General features: G+C 48.2%; 1 protein-coding gene and 1 pseudogene across 3 annotated transcripts in view; one reads left to right on the top strand and one right to left on the bottom strand.

The window, feature by feature from the left end:
* TOP3B (DNA topoisomerase III beta) overlaps positions 1–14,885 on the bottom strand; it is a 24,105-nt gene extending 9,220 nt beyond the window's left edge. The window contains exons 1-9 of one of the 3 annotated variants that reach the window (XM_046024438.1): positions 14,815–14,885; positions 7,559–7,721; positions 7,278–7,479; positions 6,051–6,182; positions 4,693–4,799; positions 3,947–4,021; positions 2,373–2,569; positions 1,732–1,888; positions 830–943 (exon numbers count right to left, since the gene is read on the bottom strand). In XM_046024438.1, coding sequence (XP_045880394.1) covers positions 830–943; positions 1,732–1,888; positions 2,373–2,569; positions 3,947–4,021; positions 4,693–4,799; positions 6,051–6,182; positions 7,278–7,347 — 852 coding nt within the window. In that variant the 5' untranslated portion in view covers positions 7,348–7,479; positions 7,559–7,721; positions 14,815–14,885. Of the gene's footprint in view, positions 1–829; positions 944–1,731; positions 1,889–2,372; positions 2,570–3,946; positions 4,022–4,692; positions 4,800–6,050; positions 6,183–7,277; positions 7,480–7,558; positions 7,722–13,344; positions 13,429–14,814 lie in introns of those variants that run through there. The other 2 variants (XM_046024440.1, XM_046024439.1) reach the window with 2 other exon arrangements.
* LOC123953869 lies at positions 14,674–27,078 on the top strand (annotated as a pseudogene).

Here is a 27,078-nt window from a genome sequence, read left to right as displayed (position 1 = left end):
ACCGGTCAGGGCGGTGCCTTCTGAATTCTAGACCAACAAACGTGGGGGCGAATTTAGGCCAAAATGGGTATGTGCATCAGTGGAGGCTGGGACCACTATGGGTGAGAACTGAAGGTGGCAAAGGTCTCTTGAGGAACGTGATTGTGGATAAAGAATGAAGCAGCTTTGGAGAAAGTTCTGGAAGCCTGAGTCAACTGCATGAGGCTGAGCAGAGCACACCCAAGGAAAGCTTGAAAAGGACAAGAAAAGGCTGCTGAAGGAGGCCAGGCCGCACCTCCACGACTCCGGTAGCTGGTAAGGCTGCGGGCTGCTGTGATGACGGTGGACCTGTCTCCACCCCAGGCAGCCAGCCCCTTGCCAGGTGGCATCACCCTCTTCCTAACAGCCAAGCATGTGACCCTTAAATTCAATAAAACCCTAAGAAAGAACCACAGCACCACAGAGGCCATGAAAGCTGACCGAGGTTGGGCTACCCCATGCTAGCTGTGTGACCCTGTGACCATAGGTCCCTGTGGAATTGTTAACGTTCAGCATCACAGAAAAGGGACATTTGTGGGAAATGGAGTCCTGCCAAAAGGAGAGAATGCCCCTGGGCTCCTGTGGAAAGGGGCTGGCAGATGGTGGACATGGGGCAGTGTCCAGTACAGAGCAGGGGCACACCACAGTGACCGCAAGCATCAGGAACCATTTTTCTTTCCAAAACATGTCTGTTTCCGGAAAGGAGACCACAACGGGACCCTAGGTCACAAGCTGCTTTTCCAGCCAGATGTGTCTAAAGGCCTCCTCCCACCCAGAGCAAACATGACAGATGTGGGTGGGGAAGGCCCACCTGGGCTTCCTTCTCCAACTTTGTCATGTTTAAAAACATCTGGGCGATCTCCCGGTCGAACACTCGCACTCGGTCCCAGTCCAAAAGAAGAGATCTGTCTTTATCCGCATTAACCTGTAGGAAAAAGGATAAAAGAAGAAGACAGGAAAGAAATATCCAGGTGAGCTCACTGCCAGGGAAGGGAATCGAGGCAGATGAAGCTGCTCCTTGTCTGGGAGGACAGCGGTCCCATCTCTGAGGTCTCACGGCCATACCTGTACAGGTGTGCCTAGGTGCACAGACAGGCAGGCTGAGACCCAGCCCGGTCCCCAGGGAGGGCTGCTCTGATTCTAGGCCTCTCCCTTGAGATTAGGCTGGTGGTCTCATGATGGGAGCCTGAAGCTGAGGCTGCTGTGTCTTTAAGAAGCATGGGAACCTGTACCTCAAAGCCATCCCTGCCCACCATCTAATGCCTGGCCAGCACTAGGTGTGGCCCTTGAGGGGGGGGGGGGCGCCCTATGTCAACCAGACCAGCTCTGTATTATGTTTTAAATGTTACAAGCAGCTTACACGGAAGACTTTATTTGGAGAGAGGATTCTAAGACTTCAAAACATTTGAAGTCAGGGGCCTATGGCCCTCAGTTCAGACCTTGGATCTGACCATCATAGCTGATGGCCCTGAGGTATGACCTCTCCCCTCCACGCTGCCAAAGCTGACTTCATTCCCGCTTCTCTAAGTCCAACACATCCAAGCCAATGAAGGCTAGGGTCCCTTCTCTGGGCACCCTGAAGAACACTCTGGCCTCCCTCCTCTGTGCCCTTGGCCTTCGGGGCTTGCAGGGCTAGGATAATGATGGAAGACCCTCAGAGTCCACAGCCTGAACCCGGAAAGACCCAGCGTGCAGAGGGAAGGGAAAGCAAACCTTGGCCTGCAGAACCCAGTAGGTCTCCGGTTTGAACGACTGGATTTTATCATGTCTCTCCACACAGAAGCCCAGGGTAGGGGTCTGACATGGCCCAAAAGAGATGAGGGAGCTGTCCAGATTGCCATATTTTCCCTGGAAGTACTTAGTTTGAAACCTACAGGGAGGCATGGCACAGAGAAAAGATTCTGGTCATGGATTCGCTCAAGACACCATCATTAACCAGCCATGTGAGTCCAGCCTGGGGCCAACTGGGGGCGGCGCCCTGCTCAGAAGACAGGGGACAAGGTGAGGACACACTCAGCAGCGGGCCTGAGGAGGCTGTGTGCGGACAGAGAGGAATCATGTGTGTGCAGCACACATGGCGTGGAAGGCAAGAGAGAAGAGCAGACGCTGCACCGATCCTGGGGCTGGGAAACCCTTCTAGTCTGTTCCATTCCCTCCACCCTCTCCTCAAGACCCACACCATGTAGACGAACACCCTGCTTGTCACATGGTGCCCTATGTGGTCTAAATCAGCCAGACAGATGGCTTCCTTCAGGGTCTGTAGAATATTGGCGCTGGCCTAGTGCTAACCAAGTGCAGGGTGACCAGGGGAGGGGTGAGGCAGGGGCTCTGGCCATGGGGCGGGCAGCCGGCACCTGGTGAACGCGCAGCCGATGCGCAGGTCCAGCTCTTGCCTGGCGTCCACCGACAGCGCCTCATTGTGGTCGGGCTCACCCAGGCGGGCCATGGCGGTGCAGATGTCTGTGTCCGTGATGGAGCTGAACCTGGCCCGGAACACCGTCTTTTCGCCACCGTGGGCTGGATTCATGACGGGCAGCACGGCGTCTAGGACCTGGGGGAGGCAGCCCAGTGGTCACCTACCTCGGAGGTCTCTGCCTTCTGCTCTGCATTCCGCCTGTGAGGCACAGCTCTTCTCCCAGCCGAACCTCAGAACCTCACCGTGTGGGACTTCCTCCCTCTCCTGCCGGCCCCTCCACCATCCCCCTCCCTATCCAGAAGTTTCAGTCTCTCCCCAGCACTCCTGCTACATGGCTTCTTTTCCTTCCACTGACAAACCTGTTCAAACACCCGCCCCTTACTACCATCCTCTCTCTCACCCTCTTACTTTCATCCCAGCCAAACCAGGAAATGCTAATGCCACGGATGCAAGGGAGCTCAGTCACGAAATCCTCCCAGCTTGACCCATTTCCCTTCCTTCTAGAGGGCAGAGTGCCAGGAGGGGTGGATGGAACTTTTAAGAGACTGAAGAAAAGCCAAGGAAGGAAAATAGAATGAGGAGGAAAAAGCAGAGGGCAGGAGTGGGGAGGGCACAGGGGACTCCCAAGGTGGGAGCTTGTGGGGGGGCCTCAGGGCTGAAGTATAGCATAAGGCCTGGGGCCAGATTCACTAAGAAGGCTGTGCATTGTGGGGGGGGGGGGGTCATGCTGGAGCCTGGCCATGCTGCTTCATTATGAGAAAGAGGTGCCTTCGTTTCTGAGGCAGAGAAGCCCCATGAGTTTCCATCCCCAGACGCAAAGGCCCCCCCAGGGGAGGAGCAGCCCTGTAGGGGAGGGGCTGGGAGTAGAGTGTCTGGGAAAGGACAAAGCACGATCGTGTTTATTGAGGATGCTGTGCTGGAACACAGGATGCCCTGAGTTCCCTCTGTCACACAGGAAGCGTTTCCTGAGCCCCAAGATGTGCCAGGCCCCAGGTAAGGGCTGGGGTGCAGAGGCAGGAGGGTGAGCGGAATCAGAGGACACCTGCAGTCCAGTTAGGACCCGTGTGAGGGTGCCACACCTGCAGCCGAGGCATACAGGGAGGCTGGAGACAGAAGGCTGGAAGGCATCTTGGGTGGAGAGTGGATGGTGAAGGCCAGGAGTGAGAAAAGGAGTGAGGAATGTAGCCAAGTGGCAACCAGCCTCGGCCGAAGGTCCCTGAGAGGTGCCCAGTAGGCCAGGATGCTGAAAGCCATCCCTCTCCCATCCACCTAGAAAATTCTGCCCTGTCTGCTCACACAGTCGACCCCAGGAGGGGAAGTAACACCCCTTTGCCCTTGGTAGAGTCTGTAAATTTGAAAGTGTCTATGTAATTTCCAAAATAAAAGAGGAAAAAAAAAGGCATTTTGAAGACAACATCATGGATTCCTGGCCGCAGACCCCGGAATGGGGTGACTGCAAATACAGTCAGCGGGAAGACCGGAAGTGAGGACCGCAGTGGGTCCCCCTCTCACCTCAAAGCAGATGTTCTCCCCCTCCTTGTCGCAGTCCAGCCACAGCACGATGTAGTCGCAGCCTTTGCCCTCCACCTGCCACACAGCACACAGCTACTGGCACCTCCATGGCCCGGCCCACACTGTCCACCCACCATGCTCCCTCCCGGCACGTGAGCCCTTCGGAGCAGGACGGGTGCCCAGAACAGGGCCTGGGCTGAGCAGATGTGCTAGCCATGGTTAGGCTGCCTTTGCCACTCAGAGAACTTTGCTCAGAACTTAGTGTTTTGGACACAAAACGGTTATAAATGCAATATGATCTTAACCCCAAAAACTGCTCGGGGAGAGGGGTGAAATGAAATAAGCCTAAAGGTTAATGGGGGTTGTCTTAGGCAGTGTGATTCTAGATAAATTTTTCTTCCCTCTACTTTCTCATATTTTCCACAATATGTATGCATTTGTTTTAAAACTAGGAAAATCACAAGCACCACCAAACAATTTAAAAAACAGAATTTCTGCTCTCCAGGGCCAAGTGAGAGGCCTGCCCAGGTGGGCCTGTGGGTGGTTCCAAGGCCAGGAACAGGCCTGAAGGGTGCCTCGTGGGCCAGCAGGGGGCGCTGACAGAAATCGCTGGGAGGCAGGCCCTGGGTATTCAGCAAAGGCCTCCCGGTTCCTGAAAGGGGGAAGGATTCAGGTGCCGGCCTGCACTGCGGGGAAGCCAGGATGGAGACTTCCCAGGCCCCACCGCCCCAGCCCGCCGCACACACCTGCAGGAACTTCACCATGTTCAGCTTGGGGTTAGCTTCCTTCTTCTCTGTCGGGGCTTGGCTGAACAGCTCTGCCGGGTCCACCTTATCCCATTTGTTGTACTTTCCTACAAACATAGCCACGGTGACATCTGAATCACACTTCCTGGCCACAGAGCTTGACCTCTGCAATGGTAATAACCCCAGGAGGAGAGGGAGGCTTGGAAAACAACTAGAGGCAGAGCTGGGCCTTCATTCCCCCAGGCCACAGAAGGGAAACCACACCGTGGCCACCCACATGAGCCACCCCTGGGCAGGGCCACCGCTGCCCCAGCCTCACTTCAGGACATGCCCTGTGGCTGGCGGCACCATTCCTGGGCTGGCTCACTTTGCCAGAGCACCGAACCATACCACTCATACTTTGGCCTTCTCTCCCAGCCTGGATTTCTGCAAGTCTCCCCCAACCCAGCATGTGATGGCACACGGGACAGGTACTCAGGGGATCCCTGTCGGGGATCAATCTTTGGAGCCTCATGACTGGTACCTCCAACCACTTCTCCATGCAGGGCTCATGTCTGCATGCTGAGCATCTCCATTTTGTGCAGCCTGAGAGAACTGGGTCAGACAGAGTCAAGTTCAAATCCCAGCTCCCTGCCTCCTGGCTGGTGATAAAACTCAGGAATACAAATGCTTGGCCACACAGCTGAATCAATGTCATTGTTGTTACTGAGCAGCAAGAAGTGTTGAGACTTTGCTGTGTGCTAAGCTCTCTATCTTCACTGTCACACTGAATCCTCAAACAATCCCGGGAAGTAGATGGCACCTTTGGAAGACCCACTTTACTCGTGTGGGACAGAAACTCCTAGGGGCCCCGGTCCCAGCCCATGAGCCTCTGGAGCAGGGGTCAGAGCCCAGGCCAGACTCTTGTCAAGCATAGGACCCTGCACCTGGCTGTTGGGTCACTGAAGCGGGCTCTTCCAAGGTGATAGATAGCAAAGATAGAAGGGTAACAATGACGACCACTGAATGGCCACTGGACAACAGTCACATTCAGCAGGAACCATGTTCCAAATGCCTGCATGTGCCAGCCCCCCCCCCCCCAGGTGGGCACTGACTGTCTCTAGGAAGCACAGGAAGGAGCACAGGGCATGCAGTGACTAAGGACTCTCTCTGGGATGGGGACCCAAGGGGTGCTGAGCTCCAAAACGTGGGTTCTGGGACCTGGGTCATTTCTCCATGATCTACTGGCCTCAGGACTCATGGGCTCTGCACAAACCCCTCTGCCTGGAGCCCTCCCCTGGCTCCGACTAGAACCATGGCAGCACTTTGCAGGGCCTCCCTCCGCAGGATAGGAGATGAGCAGGGCCTTGGGGGCTCACCTAGGAAGTCCAAGGTCATCACGTGACCGCAGACAGACGTCACCTTGAAGCGGACGGGCTGGCCAGCGAAGGTCCCACTGTACTCGTGCACCGAGCACGTTCCGTTCAGGCCTTTGTGTGAGGACATGTTTCCTGCAGGGGAGGAGCATGGTGATGGCCACTCCGACAAGCCACAGCCACTGAGGCAGCCCCATGCCCTTCCCCAGGGCAGTCAGTGATAATGTCCCCCGCCACTGCACGTAACTGAGTGCTGGGCGATGTCGTGGCTTCTCAAGGGAAATGCTGTTTGCAGCTAACCAACCAACACAGTGTGCTCCCACGCCGAGCCCTGGGCAGGCTGAAGGCCAGGAGCACCATCTCTGAATGCTCTCGAAATCGACACTCTTGGGCCCTTCCCTGCATTTCTGCCTCACTTCTTTCCAACTTTACTCGAAGGCCTCTAGGGGCCTCCTCATTATTAAGTCCCATGGTGTCTTTTCATGCTCCCCACTGAAAGTCCCTTGGCATCTGGGGACCCGGCACTTCTCAGCTCTCCCCTTCCTTTCAGAGAGATGCCAGCCCACTGTCCTACCGTGGTCGTGGTACATGGGTACCACTTCTAGGTACCCAGCACCCAGGTACCCTTCCTACCTGGACAGAATCCAGAGATAGGAAGGGAAGCAGCACCCCACCCACTGCCCCAGTGGCCAGAGCGGGGCTAGTGCCTTGGTGTCCCAGGAGGGCCTAGATGAGGGTCAGTCTGATGGCTCCTCTCGAGTGACATGAGACACAGAGGTTGCAGCTGCAGCACTTGAGGGGCCCTCAAGTGCTTGAGGGGTAACGGCAGTGTCTGTGGCATGGCCGCAGAATTAGATTGGGGTCTAAGATCGGTGTCAGAGTTAGACCAGGGTGGGCGCCTGGCTCTGTCTTCTTCCTTCCAGTGAATTCTCTCTCTGTGTAAGTTACCAGGGCTGCTTATGACCAACAACCGGACAGGCGCACTGCTCTTACAGTGGCTTACCTGGTGCCAAGCTGTGACCAGGCTGTGATCAGGGCCTGTAGGTTTTGGGAGTCCCAGTCCTGGCCCACACTGGCTGTGGCCATAAACGCATCCTACACTGATAATACTGAGATGCTGCATTGACGCCTGTTGTCCTGCAGCAGTCAGCTCCAGGGGGCTGGGTCACACTTGGGGAAAAGAAGGAAAGGACCGTGCCCCACCCCCACCCCGAGGGTTGTCCTTCCTACCTCGAGAGAGGATTTTAGCAATGGACTGGGCCAAGGATGGCTTTTCTGCAACCATGAGCACGGTCCTCATCTTGTCTTAAGGCTGCTGGGGGCTTCGGCCCTTCACACGCCAGTTTCAGGGAGATGGCAATGAGGTTCAGAAACTGCTCTTCTGCGGCTCAACGCTACTGTCAATGCCGACTCCTGCTGAGAGGACAAGACCCTGAAAACAGAAATGCTTCTAATGGAACCTCTACCACTAAGAAGGAAACTCACTTTAAAAAAAGGAAGAAAGGGGGCACCTGGATGGTGCAGTTCTTGAGCGTCAGACTTTTGGTTTCAGCTTGGGTCTGATCTGAGGGCCGTGAGATCGAGCCCCTCGTTGGTCTCCACGCTTGAGGAGTCAGCTTGGGTTTCTCTCTCCCTCTCTCCTCCCTGCCTCTGCTCACATGTGCACGTTCTCTCCTGTACAGAATAAATAAACAAATCTTTAAGAAAAAAAAAAAACAAAAAGAAAACAAGCAAATACAATTTCTTTGGGGTGTCTGGGTGGCCCAGTCTGTTACGTGTCCAGCTCTTGATCTTAGCTGAGGTCTTGATCTCAGGGTCCTGAGTTCAAGCCCTGTGGTGGGCTCTACAGTGGGCATGGAGCCTTGTTCAAAGCAAAACAAAACAAAACAAAAAGGGGCACCAGGATGGCTCAGTCAGTTGAGCAGCTGCCTTTGGCTCAGGTCATCATCTGGAGGTCACAGGGTCAAGCCCCAAATCGGGCTTCCTGCTCAGCGGGGGGTCTGCTTCTCCCTCTCCCTTTGCCCCTCCCCCTGCTTGTGTTCTGTCTCTCTCAAATAAATAAATAAAATCTTTAAAACAAAACAAAACAAAGTAGAACAAATAAAACCAAACCCCCAAATAGGGGTGTCTGGCTGGCTCCGTCTGTAAAGCATGCAACTCTTTTTTTAAAAAAGTATTTTATTTATTTGACAGAGAGAAATCACAACTAGGCAGAGAGGCAGGCAGAGAGAGAGGAGGAAGCAGACTCCCCACGGAGCAGAGATCCCGATGCGGGGCTCGATCCCAGGATCCTGGGATCATGACCCGAGCTGAAGGCAGAGGCTTTAACCCACTGAGCCACCCAGGCGCCCCAGCATGCAACTCTTGATCTGAGGGTTGTGAGTTCAAGCCCCACCGCACTGGGTGTAGACTTTACTTAAAAAACAAACAAGCAAACACCAAACCTGAGGTGAGAAAAAGAAGTTAGGGAAACTTGAAGACACTGGACAAACCAGGGCAATGGAACTGGTTTAGAGATGGACACCTGGGGGACTGGGTTCCTTTGGGAGAAGCAGATGTGGCTCCATGACCTCAGGTCAGTCTTGTCACCAAATCCACGCCAGGAAGACTTTGGGGTCTTTGGATCTGGTTTGGTAGGCTTGGGTAGGCAGATGGCTGGCCCTCCTCCAAGGGCAGAGTTCCGTTTGCTCCCCAGGGCGGAAGCTCACCTCCACCTCAGCTGAGAATCGGGATGCCCTGGGACTTTTTTTGTTTTTGTTTTTAAGATTTACTTTTATTTGAGAAAGAGAGAGAGAGACAGAGCATGCGCACACAAGCAGGGGAGGGGCAGAGGAAGAGAGAGATGCAGACTCCCTGCTGAGGGATCCCAACTCAGGGCTCATGATCCCAGGACCCTGAGATCAGGACCAGAGCCAAAATGAAGGGTCGTCAGATGCTCAACTGACTGAGCCACTCAGGCACCTGGCCCTGGGACGTTTTATAAAATGCAGATGCCAGGCCATGTTCTCCAGATCCTCCTGATCCAAAACTAGACCTGAGACCCACTGGCCAGGGAACGCAGCCCCCAGCAGAACTTGACAGCCCCTTTCCAATGGACTCTGATCTACCTTCCTGCCTGCCCCAAGCAATCTCTCACATTGCAGACCATGTTCTGGCCAGTGAAACTGGACACGACTGTCTAAAGAAAAACATATTCTCAGGCCTGCGTTCCCTTGCTTGGAACGTACCGCCAAGCCCAGAGAATGCAGCTCGACTGTACAAAGGCCCAGTTCTAGTGCTAAATGTTGTTTAAAGAGCTCTCCCATGCCTCCTGCTGGCCCCGGCCCGTTATAACAGACCGGCCCCCCTCCACCGCGGTTAGTTACTGTTTCATCTTCCCAGCAGAGCAGGAACAGCCTGAGGTCTGGATCACTGCTGGCAATGGTGACAGCTGGTTCCAAAACTGCTATCGGACAATGAATTCCTGCTGGCTAAGTAAAAGAAACACGAGCCCTGTCTGTCTTTTTGATCATTATACATATGGCCTGGATGTTGACAAATATGACACTGTATTACCAAACAACAACCACCACACGACTTCTACTGAGACAACTGGGCAAACTTTGGCGGGGGGAGGTAAAACTAGACTCCTACTTTATAATTTCCACCAAAACAGATTCCAGATCTAGCAGAAGTTTAAGCCAAAAGCTCAAACTAGGAAAATACTAGAAGAAAACATAAATTTTGGTATGAAAAGAAGAACACCTAAGGATTTCAGAAGCGCAGAAATACACTTCTTTGTGTTTAAAAGCATTTGCCTTCCTTTTCTGTGAATGGTCTATTCACATTTTTTTTATGGGAATAAAAAAATTTTATTCAAGCTTTTTCTCCCCAGCTGGACTGCTGTTTTCTTATTTTCAGCAGTTGTTTATGTAACGAGGAAACCAGCCCTTTGTGAGAGGATAGCCACTAACACCCATCACGGCATCTCAGAAATAAAACGAGCTTGTGCTTGTCTCACCAGCAATGATCACAGGGTAAGAACACACATGGCTGAGGGGCTGGTAACAAACTTGCTAGCAGGTGGTGGAAGTTCAGCTGGAACGACCTCTACCTAGAGCAACTGGAGATGTCTCCAGTTGTCAAAACTCCAGGTACATATCCCCAGCAATCCCACCGCTGGGAATGAATTCAGTCATCCCACAATTACTTACTGAGCAATTTATTGCTACATGCTCAATACGTGTCGCCATGGGCCACATGGGGCGAAGCAGAGCCAAGGAGATGAGAGATTGGCAGGGGCGAGCCCTGTAGTATCTGGGGTAAGTCCAGGGTGGGTTGGGGGACAGCAGGGAGGGCGGCTTCGGACTTTGGGTTTGCTCTGAGGCCTACATTGGGCTCTGTGCTCAGCAGGGAGTCTACTTGAGATTCTCTCTCCCCCTTCCTCTGCTTTCAAGTGTGTGCGTTCTCTTTCTCTCAAATAATAATAATAATTTTACCTGAAAATGAATAATACTTTCATATATCTAAATTTTAAAAATGGACTTTACATCTGAGTACTGCAAACACTTCTCAATGTCCTTTTTTCCTATGGTGTCAAAGTTTCTAGAAGTTTTATATTTCCAGTACTCTTCTTCATACCTAAGGATGAAGCTCTGAGGGAACTGGGAGGTAGTGCAGGGGCAGGATAACCTGACTTCAGGTGTTCAAGGGATCCCTCTGGCTGCTCCAAGAAGGGAGCATCTGGGTCCCTGGGGAGCAGCGGGGGAGGTGCTGAGTGAAACTTGGGGGCTGGGCAGATTCCGAGGCAGAGCCAGCAAGACTGGGAATGGGAAGTGAGGCGAAAGAACAGACTCCAGGGTCTTTGGCTTCGGCAGCTACAGGATGGGATTCCCCATTTGTTGAGATGGGAACTAGGAGGACGCAGCAGCTCGGGACGAAGATGCAGGTGTGTTCAATGTGAGCTGCCTGTTGGCCAGCCAGCTGGACCATGGAGGAGGCAGTGGCACGTGGCAGGTGTAGAGTGGGCAAAGGAGCCCAGGCTGTGGGCCGGGGAGGTGAGCTGACTCAGGATAGGTGGGATCCTGGAAGCCCAAGAAAAAGGCACTTCCGGGGGGAGCCCCCACCATGTAGAAGGCTACAGATACCTGCAGCCGGGTGAAGGGACAATGGAGACCTGACCTTGGGGTCTGGAGACTTGTGGGTGCCAGGTGACCCTGCTGGGCGCTATTTTTTGCAGTGGGTACCAGAGGTAAAAGCCCAAGTGGGGGAGCTCAAGAAGGCCTGGAAGGAGGGGAGAGGGCACAGTGGGCTTTTTCATTTTAAGATGGAAGAAATGCTGGCAAACATGCTGGCATGTTTGTCTGAGAACAGAATTCATTGAGTTCTCAACCATTTTCAACAGAAAAATCGGTATCGACCAGGTTCTTGATAGAAAAGGTCGAGTAAAGAGGGAAAAGAGAAGCAGGAGGCAAGGAGGGAACTGCTGGAGTGATGTCTCCGGGTGGGAGGGGGTGGGAAGACGTGATTATCCTTCGCCAGAAGGAGGGCCATTTTTCTCTTAGGGCAGTGTCACCAGTGAGGACAGGAGGCGGTGCTTGGGGCAGGCTGACAGCTGGGGGAGAGCTAAATTTAGCAGGGATGGGATCTGCCAGGTCAGTATGAGGGAGAGAGAGGGGCCAGGGTTGAGGGGGATGATTCTCTAAGATGGGTAAGGAGCAAGGGAGGCCATGGGAGGGTCCAAAAACTGTAGGTGCTAGAGTAGGAAGCGGGAGTCAAAGAAAATAGAGGTCAGAGGGCAAGGGGCAGTGGTGTGGGGCCTGAACGGGGTGGGGGATGAGGCCACAGAGGGAAAGGAGGCTGCAAAGCAAGCAGTGGACGCTGGCAAGACTGTCCACGTGGACACTGGGTTCTCAAGAGGCAGGACACAGGGGCACCTGTGATGGGACACACCCGCTGGGAAATTCCCTGCAGCATTATCATTCATAATCAAAGATTAGAAACAATGTAGCAGATGTCAACAGGGAATCATTAAATCCAAGTATGGTGTACCATGGAACACCAAGCGGCAATTAGAAAGGAGTGCATCTGCTTGGTAAATACTAACATGCATCAGGTTTCAGAGAAATTACATGAAGAAAGTCAAGTGTATGACTGTACAAAGCACTGCCCTCTGTGGGTGCTTGTGTACACACACACGCTCAAGAAATGGCAAAGAACTACCTGGGGGCAGGCCTGGGGTTAGGATCTGGAAGCTGGGGTGGGGGCAGCTTCTGGTAACCATACTCTCTTTTGCACCTGTTACATTTAGTGGTCAATGACTGGTCAAACAGAACTAAGATTTAAAAGTACAGACAAGGGGCGCCTGGTTAGTTAAGTGTCTGACTTTGGCTCAGGTCGTGATCTCAGGACAGTGATATGGAGGCCTACATTGGGCTCTGTGCTCAGCAGGGAGTCTACTTGAGATTCTCTCTCCCCCTTCCTCTGCTTTCAAGTGTGTGCGTTCTCTTTCTCTCAAATAATAATAATAATTTTACCTGAAAATGAATAATACTTTCATATATCTAAATTTTAAAAATGGACTTTACATCTGAGTACTGCAAACACTTCTCAATGTCCTTTTTTCCTATGGTGTCAAAGTTTCTAGAAGTTTTATATTTCCAGTACTCTTCTTCATACCTAAGGATCCTAAACACCTTTTCAGTAAAAATTAACAGTCTTCTCTAAAGATCCCTTTAGAGAGAAATGTTTTGCCCTAGCATCTTCAAAGGGAGTACCTCATTTATCCCGGGCTAGGCATACAACTGGACAAAGGCACACCAGCATCCCTCCTGATTTCAGATCACCTGTCCACACGTCAGACTAGTTGCCATTTCTACCCCATACGTGTAGGTCTTTCGCAGCTCTGGCTTGGTACAACAGTTTATATTTCAGTTCTGCATGAGTACTTTGTAATGTAATCTCAGTATCACTGATTTACTAGGAAAGAGATAGGACCTCCTTTAAGGATTCAGAATCACGGAATCCTGGGAAAGGAACGTTGGTGATGGTCTGATGCAGCCATCTCAAGGAAAAACTAAGACTCAGAAAGAGATATTCCAAAAGTTACCTGGGAAGTTAGCTGAGTTGCTTTTGAAACTCCTGCTTGCTTACATATATATATTTATATAAAATATATAAATTTTATTTATATAATTTATATATTATAATATTATTATAATAATATATATTATATTATATTATTATATATAATAATATAATATATTATATAATAAAATTTATATAAATATATATATATTTAAACTGCATCAGGTTCTACCTCTTAAAAGAATTCTGCAGTCTTAACTGTGGTAATTTTCTGTGATTATCTTGGGGCCTCTCCATTTTTCCATGAAGGCACACTCCAGTTTCAAAAGGGAAGTCAATGAGGAGAAAAGCTGAAAGCAATGGAGAATAAAAGCTGAAAGCAAACCCTTTTGCTCTACCAACGTTATTATTCACCTAAGTTTTTGCTTTTTAACAAATGTTTCAATGTATATTCTTTTAACAGGGAAATTTTATAGCTTTGTAGGACCTGAAATCCTGTAGTCAATGGCAGAACCAGCTTCTTTCTGTAACCCGCATGGTTGATCACATTTGATCTTATGGCCTGCTAAAGCTGAGTCTGAAGTTTGTCTTCTTACTTCAAAAGGGAAGATCGGCAAGTGCTATGGAGTTAGAACCCCAAACTGGAACTGTAGTTAGGAGGGCCCAAAGTGAATGAGAGTAGCAGTTTGGCCTGTTACTAACTACCTGCTCAACTCTCACCAGCAGTACCACCAATAGTGTGTGGCCTTCGGGAGACATAGTCGATAAGGTCCTTTCCTGTCAGTCTTAGGAACAACCGAACTTAATGTGGGAGCGGAGGCCTAGCAGTGGTCCAAAGCATTTGGAGCCCTAGGATCTCCTACCTTAGTAACTTAACCCAAACCCCACGGAGTCAGGAAAGGGAACAAAAGCTCCTCCTCTGTAGGCAAGCAATTGCTATAAACTGCTACTTTGTTTAATCTTGCAAACCACTCTACAAGGCTGGACTTGTAATTCTTGTTTTTTAACTATGAGTAAACCGAGGTTCAGAACAATTCCGACTAGTGTCAGGTGACCCTTGCCAAGGCTCTAGGGACCCCAGGGCTAAAGGCCATCAAGCCCACGTTGGGCTGACTTCCCCACGTCCTGTTCCCAAAGGCTGAGTGATAAAAAGGCAAGAGAAGGCTCCCGTCTTCCTTTTCTTTTCACCTGCTGAGAAATTACTGCCCCTGGATTCCAGCTAATTTGTTCACAAAGGACCCTCCTTCCTCTCCGTCAAGAACAACTCAGGGAAACACACCAGGGGGCCCTCAAGACTGAGCCCGGGCCCAGGAGGCGACCAGTGGCCACGACGGCTGCACCACCTCCCGGAACCTCAGTTTCTCTACCTGTCACAACAGATTCAAACAACAGACCGCCCCTCAAAGAACTACAGGGCGGTTCGATGAGGGAGAGTTACTAACTCTAATGCCTATTCCTTCCAGCACCGGACTAAGCGCTGGCCCATCACCTCCCTGAACCCCCACTGCAAACCCTGGGGTGGGGGGTCCACCCTGCCGGGAAAGAGGCGGCGAGAATATGCATGAAGCCCAGATCTTTTCTCATGCCCCGGGGCTACCAAACCCCCCACCCGGCGCCTGGCCAGCATTCGGGCAACGTGCCGGAAAAAGGCCGGCGCTTCCCATTTCCCGGGGTCGCCTGGCGCCCGCCACTCGCCGCTCACCCGCAGCCCCACCGCGGCTTCCGCCTGGACTCCCGCTTCAGTTTTCGCTCGGGGCGTGGCGGGGGCGGGGGTGAGGAACTCCACAACCTCTACTTCCGGGTCCGGCCGCGGCTGGTGTCCCCCCGTCTGCCCTCCGGCGCGTGCACGTCCGCGTCCGAGGGTTCCGAGACTGGCGCGTACCGGGGGCACAGCCTCCCGACGGTCCCTACTCGCGTGGTTGGCTGGGATCCCCAATCCTCCACCCAGATCCCTCTTCGCAGCGGCCCTGGGGTGGGGGAGGCGGGGGTCCCAAACCTCCATCCTGACCCCTTCCCGCGGCCTCCCCAAATTCTCCACCTTATTCTTCTCTGCCACCGGGGAAGTAAGAATGACATTTTATAATGATTATAAAAACTGGATGATAGACAGGAAAATATATATGCTGTTAATAATTAAAATGAAACGCATATGTATGTGAATGTGTATAGCAGGCTTCTTTCAATGCTATGAACGTTTGTGGAATGAATGAATGAACTGTGTAAAATATATCTGGAAAACAATTTGGGCAATAAAAGCAATTTTTGTGTGTGTGTTAAAGCTTTAGGGTTATGGAAAGCTTAAAATAATTTTTATGACCCTAGTTAAATATCTCTTAAATAATAGTATACACGGGGCACCTGGGTGGCTCAGTGGGTTGGGGCCTCTGCCTTTGGCTCAGGTCATGGTCCCGGGGTCTTGGGATCGAGCCCCGCGTCGGGCTCTCTGCTCGGCGGGGGGCCTGCTTCCTCCTCTCTCTCTCTCTGCCTGCCTCTCTGCCTGCTTGTGGTCTCTGTCTGTCGAATAAATAAATAAAATCTTAAAAAAAAATAATAGTATACACGTATTTTCCTTGCTCCCTGTAGACACTTTCCCCAATCTGCCTTTTTTGGAATAGGAGCCCCTATAGATGCTCTGGAAAAAGAAAGGCTTTATGGTCAAATTAAGGTTGGAAAATGACAAAAATCAAAAGTCACAGTGAGATTCATTTTCAAAACAGAACTCCTGATTCCACACCCACTCCTCAGCAAGGTCTCCTCCAAAATGGCAGGTTCATCTTTCTGGTTGCCCACGCCCAGTGCCTTGAAAACACCCTGGATTCCTCTCTTTTTCTCACTTGTGACCCATCTGAAAATCCTACCATCCCTGTCTTCAAAATATGTTTGAGATCCAATCAGTCCTCCCTATTTCCACTGCCACCATCCTGATCCAAGTCCCATCTCCCTCCTGGTCTCCTGGACTCCGCCCTGCACCCTACAGTCTGTTTTCCACCCTGCTAGCAGTGAGGTCTAAGGTTGGATATAAGGGGTGTGACCAGCTGGCAGAGAGGCAAACCAGAGCCCCTCTGCTCTTCTAATCCAGTTTGGGTTCATTCTGCCTACTGGGAGAGAGCACCTGCAGCCTGGACCCAGCAGGGGGCACTGAGTGGTCAGCTCTGGGGGTTCTCAAGTGTGTTCTGGTCAGAGCTGAGAAATTGCCCCTGCCCTCTGCTCTCTGCCAGGAAAGCTATGCAGGTGAGTTCTCTGCCCAGACCTCCCAGGGAACTGCGGGTCAGGACTTCCTGTGGACCCTTAGGTTGACAAGTGACCCAGATTCAGAGGAACCCACCGACCTTCCTTCCTTACTACACGGGTACCTGGTAGTGGTGGATGGGAAACCTGAGCGTTTCTGGGTCTCTCCTCTCTCTTGTTGGGCGTAGGGTGGGCCATGGTCCCAATCATACTGTTTTTTTGTTTTGTTTTGTTTTTTTAATTTGACAGACAGAGATCACAAGTAGGCAGAGAGGCAGGCAGAGAGAGATGGGGAAGTAGGCTCCCTGCTGAGCAGAAAGCCCGACGTAGGGCTCGATCCCAGGATCCTGGGAGCATGACCTGACCCTGAAGGCAGAGGCTTTAACCCACTGAGCCACCCAGGTGCTCCCTGATCATACAGTTAATAGTTAACATCCACCCAGTACTTACTTGTTCTAGGCAATTTTCTGTTATTAGTGCATTTTGTTATAGCAGCCTGAATAGATGAAGATACATATCTGTTATATTATTTGTGATAAAGAAGAAGGAAATGATAAACATAAAATTCAGAAAGGTGGTGGGATGGGTAGGGGTCTGGAATAGGGGTGGACACAGAAGAAGATGTAAGTTATTCCAGTTCTCGGGTTAGACAGTGGGCTCACAGGCCTTCACTGTATTCTTTTATTTATTTATTTATTGTTTATTTATGAGAGAGAGAGTGAAAGAGCAGGGAAGGAGCAGAGCGAGAGGGACAAGCACACTCCGTGCTGAGCACGGAGCCCAATTCGGGGCTCGATCTCATGACCTCCACTGAAATAAGAGTTCAGTGGTTAACCGACAGCCCCACGCAGACACCCCAAGCCTTCACTGTAGTCTAACATACAAATAAGTAAAAGAGAAGAAAAGGAAAAGAACCCTTTCATTATCAGTCCTAAACATACTGAGAATAGAAGACAGCAGCAACCCAAGGGCACCGTTTGGCTCTATTAGTAGAGCGCCCAACTCTTGATCTCAGGGTTGTAAGTTTGAGCCCCATGTTGGGTGTAGAGATTACTTAAAAATAAAATCTAAAAAAAAAAAAATTAAGAAAGAAGAAAAGAACAACTCATCACCAACAAGTGAGTTTCATTCCACAAATTGAAAAAGAGTTCGGTGTTAGGAATTTATAATTAATTCCACATTAGTAGCTCAAAGGAGAAAACCCGTAAGCTCATTATGGAGGGGAAAATACATTTTAAAGATCAGAAATGACAGCAAAGATGAATCTTGGTTGGTTATGGTTTATTAAAGATGGAAACGGTTTAAATCAGTGCTGTCCAAAAGAAATAGAATGTGAGCTGCAAATGAGAGCCACATCTATAATTTTACCTCCATTAAAAGAGCTATAGGGGTGTATAGGTGGCTCAGTTGGTTAAACCTCTGCCTTCGGCTCAGGTCATGATCCCCTGGGTTGTGGGATCAAGCCCCAGGCCTGGGATTGAGCCCTGCATCGGGCTCCTGAGTGGGGAGCCCGCTTCTCCCTCACCCTCTCCCTCTGCCTACCCTAAAACCCTCATGCTCGCTCCCTCACTCTTTTTTCTCTCTCAAATAAATAAATAAATAAAATCTTTTTTAAAAAGACCTATAAAGAAACAGGTAAAAGTAATTTTTATATTTTAACCCTGTATATCCAGAATAGTATAATTTAAACATGTAATCCTGTAAAAATATTAAATTTAAATAATTAAATATTTATTTAAGGTAAATATAAAATTGAACATTTAACATTCTTTTTTTCATACTAAACCTTCAAATTCTAGTGTGTATTTCAAGTGCCCAGCATATTTCAATTCAGATCGGCTACATTTCCAGTGCTCAGCAGCAACATGGGACTAGCGGCTACCAGATAGGACAGCAGGGTTGAAATAAACAGAATTAGGGGAATTCTTTTTTTTTTTTTTTTTTTTGATGGGGAAATCTGTATTTTTATTTTTTTTTTACTGTATTTGCTGTGATAAAATATATGTAACATAAAGTTTGCCATTTTAGGCATTTTTTATAAATTTTTTAAATTAAATTTTATTTTTTTCAGTGATCCACCACACCCAGTGCTCCATGCAATATGTGCCCTCCATAATACCCACCACCAGGCTCACCTATCTTCCCACCCCTCCTCCCTTCCAAAATCCTCAGTTTGTTTCTCAGAGTCCACAGTCTCTCATGCTTCATCTCCCCCTCCAGTTTCCCCCAACTCACTTCTCTCCTTCTCCCAATGTCCTCCATGTTATTCCTTATGCCACAAAAGTAAATGAAACCATATGATAATTGACTCTCTCTGCTTGACTTATTTCACTCAGCATAATCTCCTCCCGTCCCGTCCATGTTGATACAAAAGTTGGGTATTCATCCTTTCTGATGGAGGCATAATATTCCATTGTATATATGGACCATATCTTCTTTACCCATTCGTCTGTTGAAGGGCATCTTGGTTCTTTCCACAGTTTGTTGACTGGCCATTGGTGCTATGAACACTGGGGTACAGATGGCCCTTCTTTTTACTACATCTGTATCTTTGGGATAAATACCCAGTAGTGTAATTGCAGGGTCATTGGGTAGCTCTATTTTTTTTTTTCTCATTTTATTTATTTTTTCAGCACCCAGTGCTCCATGCAAAACATGCCCTCTCCATTACCCACCACCTGTTCCCCCAACCTCCCACCCCTGACCCTTCAAAACCCTCAGGTTGCCCCAACCTCCCACCCCTGACCCTTCAAAACCCTCAGGTTGTTTTTCAGAGTCCATAGTCTCTTATGGTTCGCTTCCCCTCCCCAATGTCCATAGCCCGCTCCCCCTCCCCCAATCCCACCTCCCCGCAGCAACCCCCAGTTTGTTTTGTGAGATTAAGAGTCATTTATGGTTTGTCTCCCTCCCAATCCCATCTTGTTTCATTTATTCTTCTCCTATCTCCTACCCCCCCATGTTGCTTCTCCATGTCCTCATATCAGGGAGATCATATGATAGTTGTCTTTCTCCGATTGACTTATTTCACTAAGCATGATACGCTCTAGTTCCATCCACGTCGTCGCAAATGGCAAGATTTCATTTCTTTTGATGGCTGCATAGTATTCCATTGTGTATATATACCACATCTTCTTTATCCATTCATCTGTTGATGGACCTCTAGGTTCTTTCCATAGTCTGGCTATTGTAGACATTGCTGCTATAAACATTCGGGTACACGTGCCGAATTAGGGGAATTCTTAAATAAATTTGCGTATAAATGCCCCAAATATGATGGATTATTATACTGACCTCAAAATTACTTTTTGAAATTTGAATAAAATTGTATTTGTGGTAGACTATTAATTTGGAAAACAAACTAAAATTGCAGAACACAAAACTGCATTGAAGAACGTAACATTGATTGACTGCACTGAAGCTTTCCTTTTCCTGGGTCCGGACAGGGGACTCCTGTCACATTTCACAGAGCCACCCCCAGAAGTGGTTGGAGCTTAAAGAGTCACAGAAGCCCAAATGTTTCTCAGGGTTTCAGGAGAAAGAGCTCTTGGGACCCTCTCCCGTGACCTGGACTGAGCACATCCTCACATTCCTTTCTGCACAAAACAAAGAATTGAAGAATCACCAGAATGAGCAGGTATATTCTGTGAACATCAGCAAAACACCCATGTAAATAAATGGTGCAAACATGAATTTCCTGCACAAGAGAAGCTGCCTTCCTGTCTCCCTTAAAATATCTAAGGATAGCCTAGTGATAAAGTGGGGGGCAATATAAATACTAATTCTTTTTTTTTTCCTTTTTAAGAATTTATTTATTTGAGAGAGAGATACAGAGAGAGCATAAGCAGGGGGAGGGGCAGAGGGAGAGGGACAAGCAGACACTCCGCCTAGCTGGAAGCCCAATGTGGGGCTCAATCCCAGGACCCTGGGGTCATGACCTGAGCCAAAGGCAGATGCTTAATGGGTTGAGCCGCCCAGGCACCCCTAAATAGTAATTCTTTTAATCTAGTGAAATAAAAAGAAAAGCAGATCACAGTACTATGTGGAATGATGAATACTGTGGATTTAAATTCTTCATAGCATTTTTCTTTTCTTTTTTATTGAAGTATAATTAACATGCAATTTCAGGTGTACATCATAGTGATTTGCTTATTTATTTATTTGAATTCTATTTATTGGGGCACTGGTTCAGATTTTCTCTCCCTCTCCTTCCTGCTTGCACACTCTGTCTCTAAGATAAATAAATAAATAAAAATTTAAAAAAGTTTTAAAATTTATCTTAAGTAATCTCTACACCCAGTGTGGGGCTCGAACTCCTGACCCTGATATCAAGAGCCACATGCTCTTCTGACTGAGCCAGCCAGGCACCCCTGATTCAATATTTTTATACATTATGAAAGGATCCCCATGATAAATCTAGTCACTACTTGTGAGCATATAAAATAATTATAGGGGCGCCTGGGTGGCTCAGTGGGCTAAAGCCTCTGCCTTCCGCTCAGGTCATGATCCCAGAATTCTGGGATCAAGCCCGGCATCAGGCTCTCTGCTCGGCGGGGTGCCTGCTTCCTCCTCTCTCTCTGCCTGCCTCTCTGCCTACTTGTGATGTCTGTCAAATAAATAAATAAATAAATAAATCTTAAAAAAAAAGATTTCATTTATTTCAGAGAGAGAGTATGCACAATTGGGGGAATGGGCAGAGGGTGATAATCTCAAGCTGACTCCACTCTGAGTGCAGAACCTGACTCAGAGCTCAATCTCGCAACCCCGAGATCATGACCTGAGCTGAAACCCAGAGTTGGAGGTTTAACTGACAGTGCCATCTAGGTGCCCCATAATACTTGTAGTATTAATTTTGGAGCATGGCTAAATACTTGTGCTTTCATGCCCAAGAATAACAAACAGGAATGATGCCTGGGAAAATGAGCAGAGAATAGGGAGATGAAATGTTACTGTCTAGGGGTGCCTGGGTGGCTCAGTGGGTTAAGCCTCTGCCTTTGGCTTAGGTCATGATCTCAGGGTCCTGGGATCTGGCCCCACATCGGGCTCCTGGCTCAGCAGGGAGCCTGCTTCTCCCTCTCCCTCTGCCTGCTTCTCCCCCTGCTTCTGCTCTCTCTCTCTCTCAAATAAAGAGAAACTTATTTTAAAAAAAGAGAAAATGTTACTGTCTAATATGAAGCTATAAAAGGGTAAAACGGGAGTACAGGGATCACTGGAAATGACAGTAGGAAGACTGACCTCTAAGAGCTCAGATGTTAATTACATCTGCTGACGTCTACCCATTCACATCTTCTCTGGTTCTCACATTCATCCAGTATTTATGTGATGACCTATTAGTTGCCAGGCATTGTAGATACAGCAGTGAACAGAACAGACAAATCCATCTACCCTCTTGTGGCTTATATTCTAGTGATCTGTGGTACTTACCTTGGAGAAAAATACAGAGAATACATAGCACAGTGAACAATCCAGGGCCACCACAATTTCTATCATCCTGTTGGTTTTAGGTCTCCAACAATCAAGAATCAGGACTTGAGTGAAAGACCCATCCACTAGTTCATTACTCAATAGTTCCCTATATGCCCCAGGCTGACTTTGCTAAATGCCAATCACATGCCCAAAGAATGTGGGCAACACCTCTGTGAAATAATATTGGTCTCTACCCCCTGTTCCTGCTGTTATTTATTTTTTGACCCTGGTTCTTCATACAGAACTAAATCTCTTGAAATCTCTTGGAAAAAAAAAAAAAAGAAAAGAAAGACCTCGCGTGACTAGATGTTTGGAACTTTCAGCTCTACCCCCATCTTCGGAGGAGAGAAGAGGGGCTGGAGATCAAGTTAATGATCATGTTGATATGACGAAGCCTCCAGAAAAAACCGTAAAATATGGGGTCAGAGAGCTTCCAGGTTGGTGAACCCAGGTTGGCCCGGGACCTATCCAGACCTCACCCTCTGTATTTCTTCATCCAGCTCTTCCTCTGTATCCTTTTTCATATCCTCAATTATGGAATGCACAGGGAAATGTGTTTCCCTGAGTTCTGTGAGCCATTCTAGAAAATCGATGAACTGAAGAAGGCCCTGTAGGAATCTCAATTTATAGCCAACGGGTCAGACATACTGACAACCACCTGGAACTTGTAGTTGGGATCTGAAGTGGGAGCAGCTTATGGGACTGAGCTCTTCATCTGTGGGACGTACCATTAAATGTGGGTAGTGAGCCAGAACTGAGTTGAACTGTAGCACACCAAGCTGGTGTTGGAGCATTGGTTGCTCTGGGAGAAGACCCAGACATTTGCTTGCGGAAGGTTCTGTGTGAGGAGGAGAGGAGAAACACAAGAATTTTTTCTTCCCAACTGTTAGTGATGCAGGGCCCCGGGTGTCTCTACAGCTGTGGTGTGTGTGGTGTTCTGGGGTGCACGAAGTGCTGGGAGCTCCTGCTTCCACGGTTAGGAGTTTCTGTGGAGCTGGCATCTCTGGGGACCACCCATGTTTGGCAGTGGCTGTGGGCAGGTGCTGGCTGCAGCAGTGAGGATACTTAGAGAGTCGTGAGGGCGATTTGGAAGCAAGGAATATCTTGGTGAGAAGACCATCTGGCCTTGGGTGAGCTCACCATCACAGCAATGTCCCTTCTCTAGGGCAGCAGTGGGCATCCATTCTGTCCCTTCTTGCCAACTGAAACCTTTGGATTTCTCCTTCCCCACCTTCTTTTTCTACTTTCCCTCTCCTCCTTTTTCTCTCATGGCTGAAGCCTGAGATGAGGCTTACGTGCCCTGTGCACCTGCTTCTTCCTCCTAGGGACCCCCGGGGATGCACTTGCCACTCTGAACCAAAATGGGAAAGGAAACACTGGCACTTACTGAAAAGGACCTACCTGGCCACCACTCTTCCAAAGGGTTTCCATCGATCCTCTTTTTTTTTTTTTTTTTAAAGATTTTTATTTATTTATTTAATTGACAGAGAGAGAGATCACAAGTAGGCAGAGAGGCAGGCAGAGAGAGAGGAGGAAGCAGGCTCCCTGCGGAGCAGAGAGCCCGATGCGGGGCTCCATCCCAGGACCCCGAGATCATGACCTGAGCCGAAGGCAGCGGCTTAATCCACTGAGCCACCCAGGCGCCCCTCCATCGATCCTCTTAATGAGTTTTCCCACCAAGCCTCGCAGCAAGGCACCACTGACCATTACTTTTTGGTGCTGGAGCCTTGAAAATTCTCTTTTCCAAATGTCAAATGGCTTCGAGAAAGATGAATTTGTAAGATGCATCACACAGGAAAGAAAAAGACCACCAATAAAACTGTGACACCCAGGGAAGGTAAGGCTCATACTGATTCTGAGCTTTCAATCTCTGATGTATCCATTGATATATAGTGAGCAGGACTCCTTGGCGGCAGGATGTACAGTGTTAAAAGATGAGTATAGTGTTAAAAGATAATTTTCTGGCCAATAAGCACATGAAAAAGATGCTGAGCATCACTAATCATTATGGGGACATGCAAATCAAAATGATAATGAGATACTACGTCACACGCATTAGGATGGCTACTATCAAAAAAGCCAGCAACTAACAAGTGTTGGAGAGGATATGGATAAATTGGAACACTTGTGCACTATTCGTGGGAATGTGAAATCAGTGGGAATTAGTGGGAATGTAAAATGGTATAGCTATTATGGAAAACAGTACGGTGATTCCTCAAAAATTAAAATTAGATCCAGGAACTTTACTTCTGGGTATATACCCCAAAGAATTGAAAGGAGGATCTTGAAGAATATTTGTACAGCCATAGCCATAAGAACATTTATTAACAATAGTCAAGAGGCAGAAGCAGCTCAAGTGTCCATCAGTGGATGAACGGGTAAACACTTATTTCAGTCTTAAAAAGAAAGGGAATTCTAAAAAAAGGGGGCGGGTAATTTAAGGCATGCTAAAACATGGGTGAATCTTGAGGACACTAGGCTAAATGAAATAAGCCGGTCACAAAAGGACAAATACTGTAAGATTCCATTTGTAGGGACCCACTTGTACCCTGAGTGAAGATTATTGTAAACTGAAGACATTTGACATACAGCAGAGGCAGACGCAGAAGCCTTCCTGGAGCTTTCCTTTACCTGATTAAAGGCAGATCCTTCAGAGAGTGAAGCTGCCATAAATTCCCTCTTTGGGGGAGGTTCACTCCCGGCTTAGACCACTTGCATCTGAGAAACTGCATAAGCAAACATTATCACAGTATCCTACCTTGCATTTGTTTCCCTAAAAGCCCATTAGTCCTGCCCAGAGAATCTCTTTCTTCTCCATCTCTTTCCCCTGTTAGGTTGGTATATAAATCTCTAGCTCCAGCTCTTCAGGCAGCCTCCCCCATCTGAATGCCCTGCCTGAATGTGCCAATCGATCTCATCTTTTCTCCTGTGAATCTGTCAGTTAATTGGCAGGCTATCTGAACTGGTAGGAAGTTCTTCCTCCCAGCACACTTACATAAGATGTCTAGAGTAGTCTAATTCATAGACACAGAGAGTAAAATGGTGGTTGCCAGGAGCTTAGGTGATAGACGAAGGCAGGCTTATTACTTAATGGGAACAGTTTCGGTTTAGTAAGGCGAAAAAGTTCTGGAAGATGGATGGTGATGATGGTTGCAGAATAAAGTGAATGTGAGTAATGCCACTGACCTGAATATTTAAAAACAAAAACAAAAACAAAAACGAACCTGTTAATTTCAGGCGCATCTGGATAATTCAAGATGATATCCTCATTTCAAGTTTCTCAACCTAATTACATCTGCCGTGACCCTTTTCCCAAATAAGGTTAAAATTCACAGGTTCCTGGGAGTTTTAAGTAAAAAAACAAAACAAAACCTGTTAAGATGGCAAATTTTATGTATATTTTACAATTCAGAAGAGATGGTTTTCAAAAAGATGATAAGATCACGACGTATGCAGATATAAAAATGAACAAGTGTTAAAGATTTTATTTAACTGGTTGGTGAGGAGATGGGGAGGCGTTACAGACAGTTTTAAGGAGAAACAAATGTGCAAAGGAAGGTAAAACTGGACTCTGTGGGGAGGGAAGTCAGTTGAATAGGACAGAATGTACCTGTCGAGAGATAAGAATAATTTTGCGTTGCTATCAGTTGTCTTTCAAAGTAGCTCAAGAACAATGAAAGAGGGTGCCTGGGTGGCTCAGTCCTTAAGTGTCTGCCTTCGGCTCAGGTCATGATCCCAAGGTCCTGCTCCACAGGAAGCCTGCTTCTCCCTCTCCCGCTACCCCTGCTTGTGTTCCCTCTCTCGCTATGACTCTCTCTGTCAAATAAATAAATAAAATCTTAAACAAAAACAACAACAATGAAAGACTAGAAAACAATGAAGACTGGACAGGTAAGATCTGAGCAATGCAGTTTTTCACTGAAGTACATTTTTTCCATCAATTACAGGATGGGGTCTGTCCTTCAGCTAGCTCATTCATCCCAAGCCACACTAGATTCAAGTTTGGAGTCCAACACAGATCCAAACTGACAGAGCTATTTCACTAAAAAATCCCCAAACACAAATTGACAAAATGGTCTCTAAAAAGAAAATTAGAGACAAATCTCACTGATAAATATCAATGCAATGGCACTGTGCAGCACATGAAAATAAGAATAGTGTTTGACTAGGGCACCTGGGTGGCTCAGTGGGTTAAGCCTCCACCTTCGGCTCAGGTCATGATCTCGGGGTCCTGGGATGGAGCCCTGTGTCGGGCTCTCTGCTCGGTGGGGAGCCTGCTTCCCCCCTCTCTCTGCCTGCCTCTCTGCCTACTTGTGATCTCTGTCAAATAAACAAATAAAATCTTAAAAAAAAAAGATAGGATTTGACTAAGTGAGAAATACTAGAAATGCAAAGACAGTCCAATATGAGGACATCTTTTAACAAAATTCACCATATTAATGACACAAAAGAGGAAAAAAAATCCCACATAATCATCTCCATAAAGGAGAAAAAATGTAAAGGACTCATACACTCAATAATCTGACATTTGGATAAAGGTGTGTTAACAACACTTATTTCTGGGTTATTTATAGTTTGAAATTGAAAATAATCGTCAATAAGAGAGTTATGATGGAATATCAGTATTTAAGATAACAAATTTTTAAAAAATAAAATAATTTAGACAGCCAATTTTTTTTTAAATACAAAGAATGTTACTATGTAAGTGACATTGATGCTCCTGGGACTCAGCTGTTTGGAGGAGATGGGCACTTGGGGCAAGGACAACAGCTGCCTGGTGGCTAGCTTGCTGCAAGACCCACTGGCCATCGTCACCAGTGGGGACACGGGTACCAGAAAGGCCATCGTGACTGAGCTCCTGCAGCTGGGGTATAATGTGGTCACTTCATCTCGTAGCTTTGATGAATTAAAATCTATTGCAGATGAACTGAAGGCTAGCCTGTCCCCCGACAACCAGGCTCAGGTCACTCCCATAAAACACAACATCTGTAAAGAAGAGGAAGTCAAATCCATCTTGGATATTTATGGTGAGACTCAATATTTTGGTTAACAGTGGAGGTTCATGACTCCTGCAAAACACCTCAGTGCAAAGGGACAACATGCTGGCATTGAAACCGACAGGTGCAAAGCAGTTTACAACTCCTGGGTAAAAGAGTATGGAGGATCCATTGTCATGATTATTATCCTTACTAAAAATGGATTTCCAGGATTTGTGCATAGGGGGGCTGCCAGAGCAGGTGTTTACAAGCTCACCAAATCCTTCGCTATGGAATAG

The sequence above is a fragment of the Meles meles genome, chromosome 12 (genome assembly GCF_922984935.1).
Source record: "Meles meles chromosome 12, mMelMel3.1 paternal haplotype, whole genome shotgun sequence".
Taxonomy (NCBI): Eukaryota; Metazoa; Chordata; class Mammalia; order Carnivora; family Mustelidae; genus Meles; species Meles meles.
This window is presented reverse-complemented; position numbering and strand designations above follow the sequence as displayed.